We start from the raw sequence: 15,814 nt of genomic DNA, 5'->3' as shown, positions 1-15,814 counted from the left end.
GAAGATCATCTAGCCCAAGCCTCTGATTTCACAAAGGGGAAAGCAGGCTTGGAGGGGTCCAGGACTCACACAGGGGGTAAGAAACAGAAGTGGAATATGCAGTCCCATATCTGCTGGTTCCAAGTCACAATTGGAAAGGGGTGGATTGGACCCCTTGTCCTTTGTATTCTCCCCCCCCCCTCCAGACCAGTCCCCCTTCCCCCTGTCCCTGTGTTTCAGGAAAAGGCTCACAGCATGTAGGTGATCACGCCCATGCTCCACATGTCTGTCTTATCCGATATTTGGTCGTAATTCACCACCTCAGGGGACAGGAACTCGGGGGTCCCAAAGTTGACTTTGAGCTTCTCATTGGGATTGTACCTGGATTGAGGGAGGAAGGGGGGAGCATGGGTTCAGGTGCAGGTGCCTGAGTTGGCTCCCAGAAGGGTCTTTTTGTCATTACACACACACACACACACACACACACACACACACACACACACACACACCCCACATCGCAGACACACAGCTGGGAAGCCCAAGGCCTGAGCACAGGACTCCCTCATGTTCTCAAATCTCTGGCCAAACCCCTCCAAAGACTGCAGACCACAGACTGGACACTCCCCTTCCGCTGGCCTGCCCTCCCTCCCCTTCCCACCCCAGCGGGAGGTCAGGGGGTTCAGGAAAATCGACTCTTCCCTACCCCACCCACTAAGACAGGAGAAGGCAGGACAGGAAGGGGACAGAGGAGGGGAGGGGTACCTCCGTGCCAGGCCAAAGTCGATGATCTTCACCATGTGGCCCGTGGTGCTGACACACAAGATGTTCTCAGGCTGCAGAGACAGGACAAAGCCCCACCCCAGCACAGCCCCTCAGACCGGAGGCTCCTCTTTCTCCCTGGCCCGGACGCCTGTCCTGATTACCCCAGCATTGCCTGCCACCCTCTCCCCCATGAGCCCAAGTTTCTCCCTGGGGAGAGGCCTGCTGCCCAGCCCCCTTCTTCAGTTCTTAAACTGTCTTTTCTTCAAGGCCTCCTTGACATGGGCTTTAACACTTAACATGGGCTCTGATACTCAGGTGCGCTGCACCCACCCACACACACTCCCGTCTGTTTTCCCACCTCTGGAGTGAGGTGGATGGACTCCATTATTCCTCCAGCCCAAGGTTCTTCCATTCTGTTAGCACCCCCAGGTCTGTCCTCATTTTCCATTCTAAATGGTCTGACCTTCTGTTTTCTAAGGACCCCTCTCTCCTACCTCTGTCATTCTATATCCTAGGGATCACCACCACCATCCTCTGCCCCAGCTCTGACATCCTGCGTTCTAAGATCCCTCCCAGCCCTGACATCTTCTGTTCTAAGATCCCTCCCAGCCCTGACATCTTATGTTCTAAGTTCCCTCCCAGCCCTGACATCTTATGTTCTAAGATCCCTCCCAGCCCTGACATCTTAAGTTCTAAAGATCCCTCCCAGCCCTGACATCTATCTTCTGTTCTAAGGTCTCTCCCAACTCTGACATTCTGTCTTCTAAGATCCTTCTGAACTCTGCCATTCTATGTTCCAGCATTCTGTTAGACACTATCTCCAAGTCTTTACATTCTATATTCTAAGCACCACCTCTCCTACGCTGACATTCTATATTCTAAAGTCCCTCCCAGCTCTCACATTCTATATTCTAAGATTCTGTTTTAATATTCTATTAGATGACCCCACACGTTCTGAAATCCTATTTTCTAATGACACACACACTTCTGCCATTCTTCATTCTAACTTCCCTCCTAGCATTTTGAACTTTGCCACTGTTCGAATGTTTCTCTGGGGAGGGGAGCAGAGTATTCCCTCCCCACCATCTCTGTATAACTCACACCCAGGCCTGTTCTTTGGTGATGATGAGCCAGTAGAAAGAGTGATGTTGGGGCAGTTTGTCTCTACTGTGGTGCCCTCTGTCAGATGCCCAGCACCCCTTGGCAGTCACTGGCTTCTCAAGGCCCCCTCCTAGGCCGATATGTCCTGCTCAGACAATATCCTGGGCTTGGACCTCTCTCCATGTTCCCCCAAACCAAAATCTGTTCCCAGCGAAGTTTCGGTAAACTCAAATGTTAATGGATGGTAAGAAGAGAATCCTAATATTGCCAGATTCTGGCACTAACCCCAGGACAATGGGTACAAGATCTTCCCAGTACCCTTAGTCCATCTTATCTTCCCCACTGGGCTATACTCATAATAATTCACATTTTGTAGGCCTTAATATTTACAAAGAGCTTCCTCAGCCTCTGAAGCAGAGAATGCAGGTGTCATTGTCTCTATTTTGAAGCTTCCTAAAGTAAGGCTGAAAGACCCCAGAAGGCAGGGGTGCTCTGCCCATATAAGCTCTTGAAACTCAAGACAGCGTTCCACCAAAGTGTACCCCAGAGGACCCTCAATGGCTGAATTCCAGGCATCAGCCATGTCATACCCCTCACTGCTCTCCCCCTGTCCCCACCAACCTGAACTCGGACTGGCTCTGGCATCCTAGTTACCTTGAGATCCAAGTGAAGGACTCTCATTTTGTGCATAAAAAGGATCCCGTCACAGATTTGCCTGACAAACACCATGGTATCCACCTCCGTCAGCTGGTAGTCCTCATCCACAATCCTCTCAAACAGCTCTCCGCCCTCCACGCTGGGTAAATAAGATATTACCATGACCTCAGCCTCCAGCCACCCTAGTCCCACCAAACCCCATCCAAGAGCAGTCACCATCAGAGCTGACATTTCTATACAGATTTTCCCACACAGCTCTGTGAAGATTAGTAGGATGGAAATTATCATCTCCATTTTACAAATGAGGAGCCTGAGGCTCAGGGAGGGGAAATGACTTGCCTAGGGTCACATAGCCAGTGAGTGTTCAAATTCTTTTGCCTAACATGCAAGGCCCTCTACAATGTGTCAGTGCCCTACTTTTCTAGCCTCAGATCATATGTTCCTCCATACTCTATCCTCCAAGCCAGTGCCCCAATCTGGCAATGCCAAGATTTTCAGCCAAATCTTGACACAACTTTTGGCTTTTCATTTTTCTTCTCTCTTATCCAGTTAACCTACCGATTCTGCGTTTGAATTTTCTCTCAAACCTCATCCATCCTCTCTGTGGCTCCTGCCACTCGCCTCATATGGACCTTCATTACTATCTACCTGAATTCTAGCAGTGACATCCTATTGGCTTTCTACATCCATACTTTGCAAATCTTCAATCTATCCTTCATTCTGTTGCTGGAAAAATCTTCCCTGCTTATAGATCCAACTGGTCATGCTCCTGCTCAAAAACTCTAGTAACTCCCTATTGCCAACTAAGTAAAATTTAGAATCCTTTTCCTGGCATTCAAGGCACTCAATTATCTGGTTTCAATTTAACTTTCTAGCCTTGAACTCAATATTCTAGCTGAGCCTGAACTTCTCTCAGTGTCCCCAACACACTTGCACTGACAAATGCCTTTGATCAGATTTCTATGCCTGGAATGTTTCTCCTCCCTGTTTCTTCTGCTTGTTAGAACCCTACATACCCCCAAAAGTTCTATTCCTTCAGGAAGCCTTCCCTGCTCTTCTGATCTCCCACAGCATTTCCTTTGCACTGTTCACTACATAGAAAATGAAATATTGTATATCTTAGTAACCCCATTAGAATTCAATGAGCTCCAAGAGGTCAAGGAGCCCATCTCATCCAAACTTTGTGACTTTCCCAGCACAAAGCACAGGACTCTGAACATAGTAGGTGATTAATGGATGTTTCCTCGACAGGTGTTTGTTTTTTCTGCACTTGAACCTAGGTCCTCTGAGCCAAATACAGAGCACTCCCCACTCTACCACACCAGCTCTATGTGTGTTTGGCACAAGAAGGTCGGGTTTCTGGGGGTCTAGGGGTGGTGGTGGTTTGAGGTTCTTCTTCAGGGAAGGCTGCTCTGCAAGAGGTTTAGGAAGTAGAAGTCAAATCAAAGGCTGAGGGGTAGAAGGAGTTGCCATCCTTTCCCAGAACTATTCACTCACAACTCCATGAAGAGGATGATCTCATGGGACGTCTCGATGGCTGCATAGAGCTGGATAAGATTGTGGTGGTTTAGCTGGTTCATCACCTCGATTTCCAACAGTGCCATCTCCTGGGTCCCCGAAATAGTCAGAGAATATCAACAGCATCACCATCACCATCACCACCACCATCAACCCCAACAGCATCACCAGCCACTTTTCTTTTTTACCGTTTTCCATATTTACTATTATCATCATCACTTCCACATCACCACCACTACACCCTCCATCACAGTCCCCAAATCAACCAGCAGCATCACCACCATCTTCATCATCACCATTATCATCATATTCACTATCACCTTCATGACCACCAAGCCTTAAGCAAATGTCCCACTGCTGCAGTCCTATGCTGGGAGCTGGAACTACACAGACCAAGTATCTTCCCGGGGCAGGGATGAGGGGGACAAAAATAGACCTCAAACAGCTTTCCTTGGATAAAGGGGAAATCTAGAGTCTGATGTGGGTGGTGGGGCCAGGGGAGAGTAAATATCCTTAAGTAGGAACAAAGTGGAAGGGTCTACACTTTAAGTATTCCCTACACAGATCTCTCTTCCTATAGGCTTTTCTATGAGAAATATATTCTCCAAGGACACATTTGATAGATGGAGGGAGCTGGGAGTCCCAGGAGTCCCAGGGAGAAAAAAAACAGTCTGCTGGTGCCTCATTCACTCCCAAAGGACTAGTGCATAGTGCTTCCCCAATGGACCCACCTTGTCTTTTGGGCTTTGCTTCTTGATGATCTTTGCAGCCAGTTTGAGGCCTGTGGCTTTCTCTGTACAGGTACATACTTCCCCAAATTTCCCCCTAAAGAAAGGAGGAGCTGGGGGTCAATGGGCCATTGGCCAAGGCAACAAGGTATACTATGCCCAGGGACAGCTTGGCCTCAACCCGGATTGATCGCTGACCCCACCATTCCCTGGGGAGGAAGATAACTGGACTAGATTCTAGCCCTAGATCTCTGTGACTGCCAACAAGGTCCTTCCTCTCTATGAGGCTCATTTTCCTCATCTTCTTGTTGTTCAGGCGTGTCTGATTCTTCACAAAGCCATTTGGGGTTTTCTTGGCAAAGAGTCTGGAGTTTGCCATTTCTTTTACCAGCTCATTTGACAGATGAAGAAACTGAGGCAAACAAGGTTAAATGACCTGCCCATGAGCACACAGCTAGGAAGGGTCTGAGACCAGATTTGAACTCAGCAAGGTGAGTCTTCTTGACTCCTGGCTCTGTGTGCTCTATCCACTGTGCCACCTAGCTGTCCCTTTCCCCATCTATAAAATAGTAATGACCACATGGGGCTGCCATGAGGATCTAACAATAAAGCAAATGAATTAAGTAGATTTGAAGGATAGCTAAGGAATCCTTTAGGCCTCTCAGAAGTTGCACTCTTTCCCGAGAGGAAGCACAAAAGATCAAAGCCTATAGGGGAAGAAGATCCAGGCACTGCTTTTGTAGACAAACACACCCCACCTTTTAAGCTGAATCACCCCCATATCCTGGTGACCTGGACAGTGAGGGGCAGCCTGAGCTGAGTCAGGACTGTCAAAGGTCAGGCATAATAACAGCTAGCATTGCTCCCTTTATTTTAATTGGGGTATGCTGGTAGATATTTAATAACCAGCTCCTGAAAAAAAATACATCTATAAATCACATATTTAGGTTTAATTTATATTAACATTTTCTCCCTCTCTTTAAGTCTAGACAATCAACAAAACAATAAATCAAGCCCTGATTTGTAGGTTTGCCAATTTCAGAGGTGTAAATGCTCACACTAAAAATTTTACAACGGGCTCTCCTGAGCCAGTTGGAGTTGGTTCCAGCATACCCCTGGCTTTAAAGTCTACAGAGCATTTCTAAACATTATCTAGTTTGAGCTTCACAACAACCCTTGGGAGGTAAGCAGTAGTATGTCATCCCATTTTGTAGATGAAGAAGCTGAGACTTGGAGATGAAATAACTTGCTCAAGGTTCCACAAACAGTAAGTGTGGCATGCCAGGTTTGAAGCCCAATTTCTCCAGCACTCTTTTTCACTCCCTCTACTACCTTGCTAAGGGAAAGGCACCCCCTCCCTCCCCTGTATTCACCTTCCTCTACCTCCAGAGAAACAAGACAGATTTGGGGGTCCCTGAAATTCCCCCTAGTTTCCCTCCTAGGTACTAGTAATCTCTCCCTTTTCAAATTACCTGGTATAATACTTCTCTGTGTACATGGTGGATCTCCACAGTAGAGTATAATCTCCTTGAGGGCAAGAATTGCTTCTTTTTTGTCTTTATATCACCAATAGCCGGCAAAGTGCCTTGCACATAGGAGGTGCTTAATAAATGGTGGGTTGAAATCAATTTTGGTTGAATTCAATTCAATCCAGTCCCTTTGAACTGAATTCAACCAGCATTTATTAAACGCCTTCTGTGTACAAGGCACTGTGCCAGGCAAGTTGGACCCACTTGGGTCTATCTGTGCTAAAGGTGGGCAGAGAAGGACCTCTGATGCCTATTTCTTCTCCCTGCTGCCTCCTCCTCTCCCTCCTCACCATCCAGCCTAGGGCCCTGCCTCAATGCCCAGCACCTAGCATGGTGCCTTGCACACGGTAGGGGCTCAATCAGTCTTGTTGAGTTGAATTGCGTGCCCTCCCTCCCTCCCTTCCTCAGCACCCAAACTAGTCTGGCACAGGCTCTGCACCCATGGCATCAGCCTGGCTTCTTACCCTCCCAGTTGGTGCTGGGAATTGATGGTGAATTCACTGCTCACATTTGCTGTCTTTAGCTCCACAATTCGATGGGAGAAGGGAGCTGGAGGAGGGGGGCAGTCATCTGGGGAGAAGGAATCAGACAAACATTCATTAAGGCAGGGGCTGGCATTTGCCATTCTGGGCATTCTGGGTGTGAGGCCCAGCAGCTGGCAAGAAGTGAGCTCTTAATCAATGCTTGGTCGCTGGTTGAGGGCAGAGTATGGACTGGGCTAAGTGGACAGAATGCAGTCAGCTTTGGGAAAAGAGCAGGACCACCCTTCCTTAGAAAGGCACCCGCTCTCCTGGCCCATCCATGGGGATGATGCTTGGTGCCAGCCCTCTCTTGGCTAATCCCTGCAGCAGCTCTGCGAGTGGGCATTGATGACTGAATACATGGGTGGGAGGTATTCGTGCTTAGGAAAGAAATGCTGCTTCAGGGGTCTAGAGAACTGGATTCGAGGGCCAGCTTGTGCTCACCCTGGGAGCCAGGTAAGTAGGCATTGCTGTTTAGGAGCAATAGCACTGGGGTGAACATCAGAGATTTTCTGGGATCATGGGATCAGAGAATGTAGCGCTTGAAGGTTCAAATCCTAGACTACCGGCAGGGCCTTGGATCCAGCGACTTGACCTCTCTCGGACAGTCGCTTTCTTTGTAAAGTGAAGGAGTTGGACCAACTCTGTCCTATGTTTCATCATCGTCTAAGACCCCTAAAAGCCTTGGGAACACCTCCGAGTACCTCTCTGCCCAACTACTACCATCACCAAATGTCCAAGGGAGGGATCTGTCTTTTGAGACTAGGGAGCCTCTGCCTTCCTGGGTACATTCTTCCCTGATGGTCTTATTCCTGGAAAGGGGGACTGGAGGTTGGGAGGAGGGAGAGGAGGCAGCAAGATGGCAGAGTGTCTGACTGGTACCATAAAGATCTGAATTCAAATCCTCCATCAGATACTTCTAGCCACATGACCTCTGAAAAGTCACTTAACTTTTTCTGACCTCGGTTTCCTCATGGGTGAAATGGAGATAATAATAGCACCTACATCTCAGAATTAGCATATTGCAAACCTTTAACTCTTATATAGGTGGCTCAGTGGTTTGAAAGCCAGACTGAGAGACAGGAGGCTCACATTTGGCCTCAGACACTTCCTAGCTGTGTGACCCTGGGCAAGTCACTTAATCTTCATTGCCCATCCCTTACCACTCTTCTACCTTGGAACTAATACCTAGTTCTGATTCCAAGATAGAAGGTAAGGGTTTAAAAAAAAAAAGACCTAAACTTGTTAGTTGTTATAACCTGACACATCCTAATTACTAGATTCTGGGTAAGTCCCTTAACCTCAGTTTCCCCATCTATAAAATGGTGATATTAATAACACTCAGAATTGTGAGGATCGAATAAAATCATTGTGTTTCATACAAAGCTTGGCACCTGGTAAGCACTATAGAAATATTAGCTTTTATTATGATTATGATTTTGGAGAGAGGAGTGGAAACCCCAACTTCTCTGAGAAGTCTCATTTGCCATAGAAGAAGGTTGCCACCTAGTGCCAAAGACCCAGAATAGGCATCCTTTGCTCAGAGCTGAAAGGAAATGGGACGGCTTCCTGGGAGCAGCCCTCCTACCTGGGAGCCCAGGAGCACAGATATGCCACAGGGCAGGGTTTGGGTCCACAGTGGCAGGTGGGTCCTGCCCCCTCACACTCTCTTCACCCCACTTCATCCCTTCCCAGGGCCCTAACACAGTCCGTTTCCAACCACCTTCATCCCATGGGGAACTAAAGATAAGCAGTCATCATCTGGGAAGGGTGGCCTCCCCCTTGGGCAAAGCCTCAATGTGCCTCCAGAGGCAGCTTGGTAGTGCAATAGGTAGAGCATTGGACCTGCGGACATCGGATACTTATACTTGCTAACTGTGTGACCGTGAACAAGTCACAGCCTCTGTTGGCCTCAGTTTCCTCAAAAGGAAAATGGGAATAATGATAGCACCTACCTCAAAGGGTTGTTTTGAGGGTCAAATGAGATAATATTTGTAAATCACCTAGTACATAGTTTGTTGTGTAGATGTTTTCAGTCTTATCTGACTGTGACCCTTTGGGGATTTTCTTGGCAAAGATACTATAGTGATTTCCTTCTCCAGCTCATTTTACAGATAAGGAAACTGAGGCAAATAGTTACATGACTAGCTCAGGACCACATCACTAGTAAGTATCTGACATCAGATTTGAACTCATGTCTTCCAGACTTTAAGCCCAGTGCTCTATCCACTGTACTACCTAGGTTCTATAAAAATGTTTATTTCCTTTCAGGTTAATTTTGTTCCTTCTGTGCTCAAGAATATTGCATGAGGGGTGGGGTGGAGCAGCTGAGTAGCTCAGTGAACTGAGAGCCAGGCCTAGAGACAAGAGGTCCTAGGTTCAACTCTGACCTTAGACACTTCCTAGCCATGTGATCCTGGGCAAGTCACTTAACCTCTATTGCCTAGCCTTTTACCACTCTTCTGCCTTAGAACCAATACATAGTATTGATTCTAAGGTGGAAGGTAAGGGAAGAAAGAAAGAAAGAAAGAAAGAAAGAAAGAAAGAAAGAAAGAAAGAAAGAAAGAAAGAAAGAAAGAAAGAAAGAAAGAAAGAAAGAAAGAAAGGAAGGAAGGAAGGAAGGAAGGAAGGAAGGAAGGAAGGAAGGAAGGAAGGAAGGAAGGAAGGAAGGATCATAACAGAGCATTAGATCTGAATGGGATCTTAAAACATACCTCACAAGAACTAGAAGGAACATAGAGATCATTTAGTATCACTGTTAGTCGGAAACTGCTGCTCACACTACAGCATCTCCAGGGTCCCCAGGCCTGAGAGAACTCCCATCAAACCTGCTTATGCCAACACAACCCTCCCCACCTTCACTGAACTCCTATGTCCTGAAGTTCAGTTTTTATTTACTCTGATCTTTTTGTCTCCTTAACCAAGATCATGACCACCCTGAAGGCAGGCACTGAGTTCTACTTAGGTCTTCATTAGTTCTAAAGATGGAGTTCCAGCTGGTCATTCCATCTGGAATTCTCTTGACTCTAAGCTAACTGTTACAGATTTTTCACTTCTTGTAGCTCTCTTATAGCCCCTCATATTTGCATCTAGAAACAAAAAAATCTTAGGCATGAATATATAAAGACCAAGAATCCCAACTCTTCATACCTAGATTGAGAGACTTCCACTTCCAACATCTCACCTCAGAATTTAGAACCAAACAATTTGAACACTTCCCAACAATATAATATAAAACCCAATGATCTCAACTCCTCTCATTTGTGGCCAGAACTTAATAACTCTAATTCCTTTCAACTAAATCTAGAATTCAATGATTCTGGCCCCTCTTATCTGTATCTGGAACCTATCCATCCCGACTCCTCTCATCTGTACCTGGAATCTAATGACTCTAATTCCTTTCATCTCTACTTAGAACCCAACAATATCAACCCCTCTCATCTGTTTCTAGAACCTAACAATCTCAATTCCTCTCCTCAATAGCTAGAATTTAACCCTTCATGATTGTGTCTAGAACCAAACATTTCTAATCCCTTTTATTTGTATATAGAAACTAACAATTCTAATTCCTTTCATATGTATCTAGAATCCAACTATTCCAATCTGTCCCTCGTCTATATCTGGAACCTAACCATCCCAGCTCCTCTCAATGATATCTAGAATTTAACACCACACAGTGATGTCTAGAAGCTAACAATCACAAAGCTTCTTATTTTTATCTGGAACATAATCATCCCAACTCCTTTCATCCACATCTAGAACACATCTCAACACCTCTCATTAATTATCTAGAATTGAACAATCCCCAATTTTTTCACCTGTGACTAGAACTTAACCCCTCACATTTGAGGCTAGAATCTAAAAACCCAAGGCCCTTCCTTTCTACACCTAGAACCTAATGATCCCAACTTCTCAGATCTATACTGAAAACTTTTGAAATCTAACCTCCTCACATCCGTATCTAGAACCTAATAATTAAATCCCCTCACATCTGAAAGCTGAGTACGCTGAAAAGGGCATAGATTTGGAACTGGAAAATCTGGATTCAAATTCTAACCCTGCTATCCACTACGTATATGGCCTTGGGCAAGACATTTAAACTCCTAAGTCTTCAGTTTCTATATCTGTGAAATGAGAACACTGGACTAGATGGCTTCTGGAATCCTTTCCAGCTATAAACCCTGTGCTCCTAATCACAATCCTTCACATCTGTATCTGGAACCTAATATCACAGCCATTCACATCTGAACCAAGCCACTCAGGCCTCCCTGAGTCACAATATTAGCACATTGCCTGGCCTGTTAGTTTCCTAATAAATCGTGATTGATTGAAGTAAATACTTTGGATGTAAATCATTGCTTTTATTGATTCTCATAAATGAGGCAGCCAGGAGGCACAGTGAACAGAGGATTAGATTCAACAGTGAACAGAGGATTGGTTACAAATATGGCCTTAGTCAGTCCTAGCTGCGGGCCTCTGGGCAAGGCACTTAACCCCTGTTTGTTGCAGTTTTCTCATCTGTAAAATGGACATAAGAATAGCACTTACATCCAAGGGTTATTGTGCGGATTAAATGAGATAATATTTGTAAAGCACTTAGCATAGAGCCTGGCAGATTATAAGCATGACATAAATGTTAGCTATCATTATTATTATTATTCATAACATCCTTGGGAAAGAGGTTGAATAGGGATTTTTATCTTCATCTTATTTGAAGAAAGCGCTTTGTAAAGCTTGAAACACTATAGGCAACTAAGGTAGCAGAGCAGATAGAGCGCCAGGTCCAAAGTCAGGAAAACATGGGTTCAAATCTAGCCTCAGAGACTTCCTAGCTGTGTGACCCTGGGCAAGTCACTTAACCCAAATTGCCTAGCCTTTATTACTCTTCTGCCTTAGAACAACTGATGCTTAATATCAAATTCTATGACAGAAGATAAGAGTTTAAAAAAACACTCTAGAAATGTGACTTGTAATTATTATTGTTCTCGTTGACGAGTCTTCTTCCTTCCTCTTAAAATATAAAAACTCTTCCTGCTGGTCCGGGAAGGAGCTCAAAGCATCTTACGTAGTACTTCGGATTCTGCCTCCCCGAGGTGGGAGAAACAACAGAACTGTTAACTAGTCAGAGCTGTAGGTCTGGGGTGAGGGTTCTGCTTCTGCTCTGCCCCAATCGATGAGGCCGCCTGGTTTTCCAGCCCTGTCCTGTGACATCAGCTTGATGGCAGGGCTTGGTGCCCCTGCCTCAGGCCCTCTCCTTGGCCAGGAAGGGAATCCTGTCCGGGAGCCTGAGCTGAGTGAGCAAAGGTCAGGCCCCAACTTGTCCCCAGGCTGGGAGGGTGGGGGGAGAGTAGGGTTGGCAGTGCCTTTTCTGAGTCTAATGTTACTGCCCTGGGGGCCATTCAGGCTGGGCCTGGGATCTGGTTGGCACACAATCTTGGTCCTTTTGGTTCTTAGGCAGGCTATAGACCCCATTGAGTTGAGGGGGGCAGATAGTGCTAGAGTTTGGGGACTAGATCCCTGACACAAGCTGCCCCTCCCACCCACTGCTGAATTGTACCTCGTCACTAAACCTACCTAGAATCTCGAAGTTATCCTCTTTGTTGGCAGTAGGACAGGCGGTCTTCTCTGTCGTCTCTTTTTCCAAGGGAACAGCCTGGAACACGATCCGTTCAGGGTTGTCCCCTGCTCCTTTAGCTGAGCTGCTGTCGGGCTGGGCCCTGGGAGGACTAGCGGGGCTGGACTGGGCCTGGGATTTCTCTCCATCTGGGCCCTGAGCCTTCTCCAAAGGCTTCTCCTTCTGGCTCCCTGCCAGAGGATCCAGGGACTTCTTCCCTCCCTCTTCAGGCTTGCTAGAAGCACCTGGGGTGGAGCTGGTTTGTCCAGGGATGGTTTCTGAGATCTGGGAACTGTGCTTTCCAGCACCTAGAGCTTTCTCTGCTTCCCCCAGGCTCTTCTCCATCACTTTCTCAGAGCTGGAAAACAAGGAGGGGGCAGATTTCAGGGCCCCTGATCTCCTCAGTGGTCAAGGCTCCCTACTCCCCAACCATCTCAGGAACTCCAGCAGGGGCCATGCTCACAGGGCAGGTTACCAGAGAGACAACTGCGTCATCAGGTAAAATTCAAGGTCCCAGGGTAGGAGATGAAGAGAATAGGTGCCCAGGAAAGTCCATGAATGGTGTTGGGGGACTGATAGGCTCTGTTTGTTGAAATAGGGACTAAACCTGGTATCCCAGAAAGGAAGGCCATGGAAATAACCTTACAATTATTCTTTTAAGATTTATAAATGTCTTATCAGAATTGAAAGGAACCTTAGAGAGATATGTAGTGCAACACTTCCTTATTTTGCAGACAAGAAAGCTAAGACCCAGGGAAGGAAAATGATTTGTTTAAGATCAAACAAGTTGACAACAGAGCAAGACTAGAACCCAAAGCTCCTGCCTTTCACTGGTACTGGCTCCCAAGGTCCCATCGCTCAGGTGAAAAGTCCTGTGGGTGACAGAACTGGAGAGTACTTACCTCTGAAGAGTAGCAGGGCAGCTGGGGCTGTGCAAGAAGGGTGGGGGTGCCTTCTTAGGGTGGGATTTGCCTTCAGGCTTCTTTTCTCCCTTAGCCTGTTCTCCTGCCCCTTGGCTACCCTTGTTGTCCTGTCCAGTGTCAGAGCTCTTGGTGCCAGCCTCTGATTTCTTCCCTGAGGAGTCCTTCGATGAAGACTGCTGGGGCAGGGCAGCGGTTACCCCAGCACTTCCCTCCGCTGCCAGAGATGCCTCCCCTACCCCTCCGTCTGGGAGGGTCACCCCACCAGCAGCAGTAGCTCTCTCCTTGGGGGGGCCTGGGCTGCCAGGCAGGGGCTGACCTGGAGGCACAGCCCCTTTCTCCTGGACAAGAGAAGCCTCATCAGCCCTGCCTTTGGGGGCATTGTCTGCAAGCGAGAAGGTGATATTAAATTGGGTGATCCCCTGAGCTCCACTCTACCAATGTACTGGAGCTCCCTGCCCCTGCCATGGGTCTTCTTAATCCTCCCCCCAGCAACAACAACAACAATTTATATTTCTACAGTTCAGGCAACACATAGGGCGAGGATCATAGCTCTACACCACCACACCACCCCTTTTGCAAAGGTGAACAAGGATTCAGAGAGGATCATGGGATCTTAGAGGTAGAAGGAACTTTAAGCATCATCTCCCGCAGTCCTGTCATTTTGCAAAGAGGAAACAGACCCAGAAAGAGAATGAGACTTGTCCATGATAATGTACCCAGAAAGCATAGAGCTGGAATTTGAACAGGGATCTCCCTTGACCTCTTTCCCCACCACCTCATTGTTAGGGTCTATATCCCTGACCCATGTGCCAGGCCCCTTCAGACTCAGGGTCTCCCGCCCCTCCTGATAGGCAGCTAGAAAATGCCTACAACTTTACTTCCTCTGTGTTTAAGATGCTCATGTCCTCCTCCCAAGGTCCAACTTCCTTTAGTTGGCTGAAGGTGACATCCACCCCTATAGCCTGCTTGCTCCTTTCCAGGAATGCTCAGAATTGGACCCTCTGCCCAGGGTGTCTGTGGATCTTTTCAAGAGGGAGAAGGAACATGCCAGGGGTTTGCCCAGTGCTCAGACCCTGCCTTCCTGCCTGCCAGGTGACCTGGGGGCACTTCCCATCTCTCTTGAGGAGACCTACGGAGTCATAGAAAAGTCCCTAGATTTAGGGTCCAAGGAGCTGGTTGAAAATTCTGATTCTGCCACTTATGGAACAAGCCACTTCTTGTGTTTGAGCCTCGGTTCTCTAGTCTAAAACGATGAGAGGGGAGGGAGACAACAAGAATCATGTAACCATAGGAAAAATGTTTAAATAAAATAAAATAAATGATGAGCTTGGAATTGGTATCATTCAATCAACAAGAATTTATTAAGGTGCTAGGCTAAAAGACAGAGCTGCAAAGAATGGCAAGAACACAGCCCTTGACCTCAAGCAGTTTCCACTCTAACGGAGAAGAAAATAGCCTCTTCTCATCCACCCAAAGCTCCAGAGAGTATCCCTTACTGCCCTGCCCTCTGAGGTAGAGACAATAAGCAGAGAATGGCAGGAAATACCCAGCTTAGGGCATAGACTCACAAAGAAAAGAATTCCAGCTCAGAGAGCCGCAGGGAGGGCAGAGCTCTGACTTCAGCCTCCAATCTCATAGTTTAAAATTCTCCACTAGCTACCTCCCCAGGGCTGGCTATTTCCACTGCCTACTGCCTGCTAGCTACCACCCACAATCCCAGCACCTGTACCCGCTTCTGGGTTTGGGCTTCCTGGCTGTGTTGCTCCTTTTTCTGCAGTTGCCATGAGGAAGGCTGGTCCTTCTGCTTGTCTGTCTCTAGTCTGTCCAACTATTATAGCCTGCAGAGAAAGAGGAGGAGAGGGGAGGCTTCGGTCCCAGGGAATGAAAGGGCAGAAGGGGACAGGAGGCAAGTGAGGGCAGTTCCTGGCCAAAGTGGGTCCTTGCAGGGGTGGGAAATCCAGAGAACTGAAGGGTGGGAGAGAAGGCACTAGAGGCGGCTCTGGGGCATGCCATGGTCAATAGAGAATCCAGTCCTGACTGTGGGGTGAAGGCTAGTGAGTTGCATAGACTGAATGGGAATGGCCCCTAGATCGGGAAGGTGTTGAGTGGTAAGGGACCAGGGGATGGGAGAGTGAAGGGGGTGGGGAGGTTACCTGGTCGCCAGGCCAGGGCCAGGGCAGAGACGTGTGGCTGCCGGAGCTGGTGCTGCCCTATAACGAGTGTAACAGAGCTGGGGAGGCAGAAGAGGAGGAGGAGAGGAGGAGGAGGAGGAGGAGGCACAGGACGAGAAGGATCCCTTACACGGGGGCCATGCAGCAATGAGCCCAACAAGCTTCGACTTTCGGGCCACCTGTTCCTCTTGGCCCAGGTTCAGAGGACACGCCATTCTTCCCACGGCCACCCTGCCGGCCAGCAGGGGCTCAGGCTTGGGGGAGCCGGAGCAGGAAAACAAGCAGAAGCAGATGAGAGAGGCGAGAGGGCC

The 15,814-nt window shown here is 47.6% G+C and overlaps 1 protein-coding gene across 2 annotated transcripts; it reads right to left on the bottom strand.

The window, feature by feature from the left end:
- Nucleotides 1-227: 227 nt before the first annotated feature.
- MYLK2 (myosin light chain kinase 2) lies at nucleotides 228-15,565 on the bottom strand. Of its 2 annotated transcripts, XM_044661542.1 has the most exons (10): nucleotides 15,486-15,565; nucleotides 15,062-15,170; nucleotides 13,312-13,714; nucleotides 12,370-12,767; nucleotides 6,739-6,844; nucleotides 4,749-4,842; nucleotides 3,997-4,106; nucleotides 2,497-2,638; nucleotides 742-812; nucleotides 228-360 (listed from the first exon to the last, which is right to left on the bottom strand). In XM_044661542.1, exons 2-10 carry the CDS (start codon nucleotides 15,114-15,116, stop codon nucleotides 228-230), a joined length of 1,512 nt encoding a protein of 503 aa, XP_044517477.1. In that variant the 5' UTR covers nucleotides 15,117-15,170; nucleotides 15,486-15,565. The 2 variants fall into 2 exon arrangements, with proteins under 2 accessions (XP_044517477.1, XP_044517478.1); XM_044661543.1 differs by lacking the exons at nucleotides 228-360; nucleotides 742-812 and adding an exon at nucleotides 1,869-1,987.
- Between the last annotated feature and the right edge of the window lie 249 nt (nucleotides 15,566-15,814).

Source organism: Gracilinanus agilis, chromosome 2, assembly GCF_016433145.1.
Source record: "Gracilinanus agilis isolate LMUSP501 chromosome 2, AgileGrace, whole genome shotgun sequence".
NCBI lineage: Eukaryota > Metazoa > Chordata > Mammalia > Didelphimorphia > Didelphidae > Gracilinanus > Gracilinanus agilis.
This window is presented reverse-complemented; position numbering and strand designations above follow the sequence as displayed.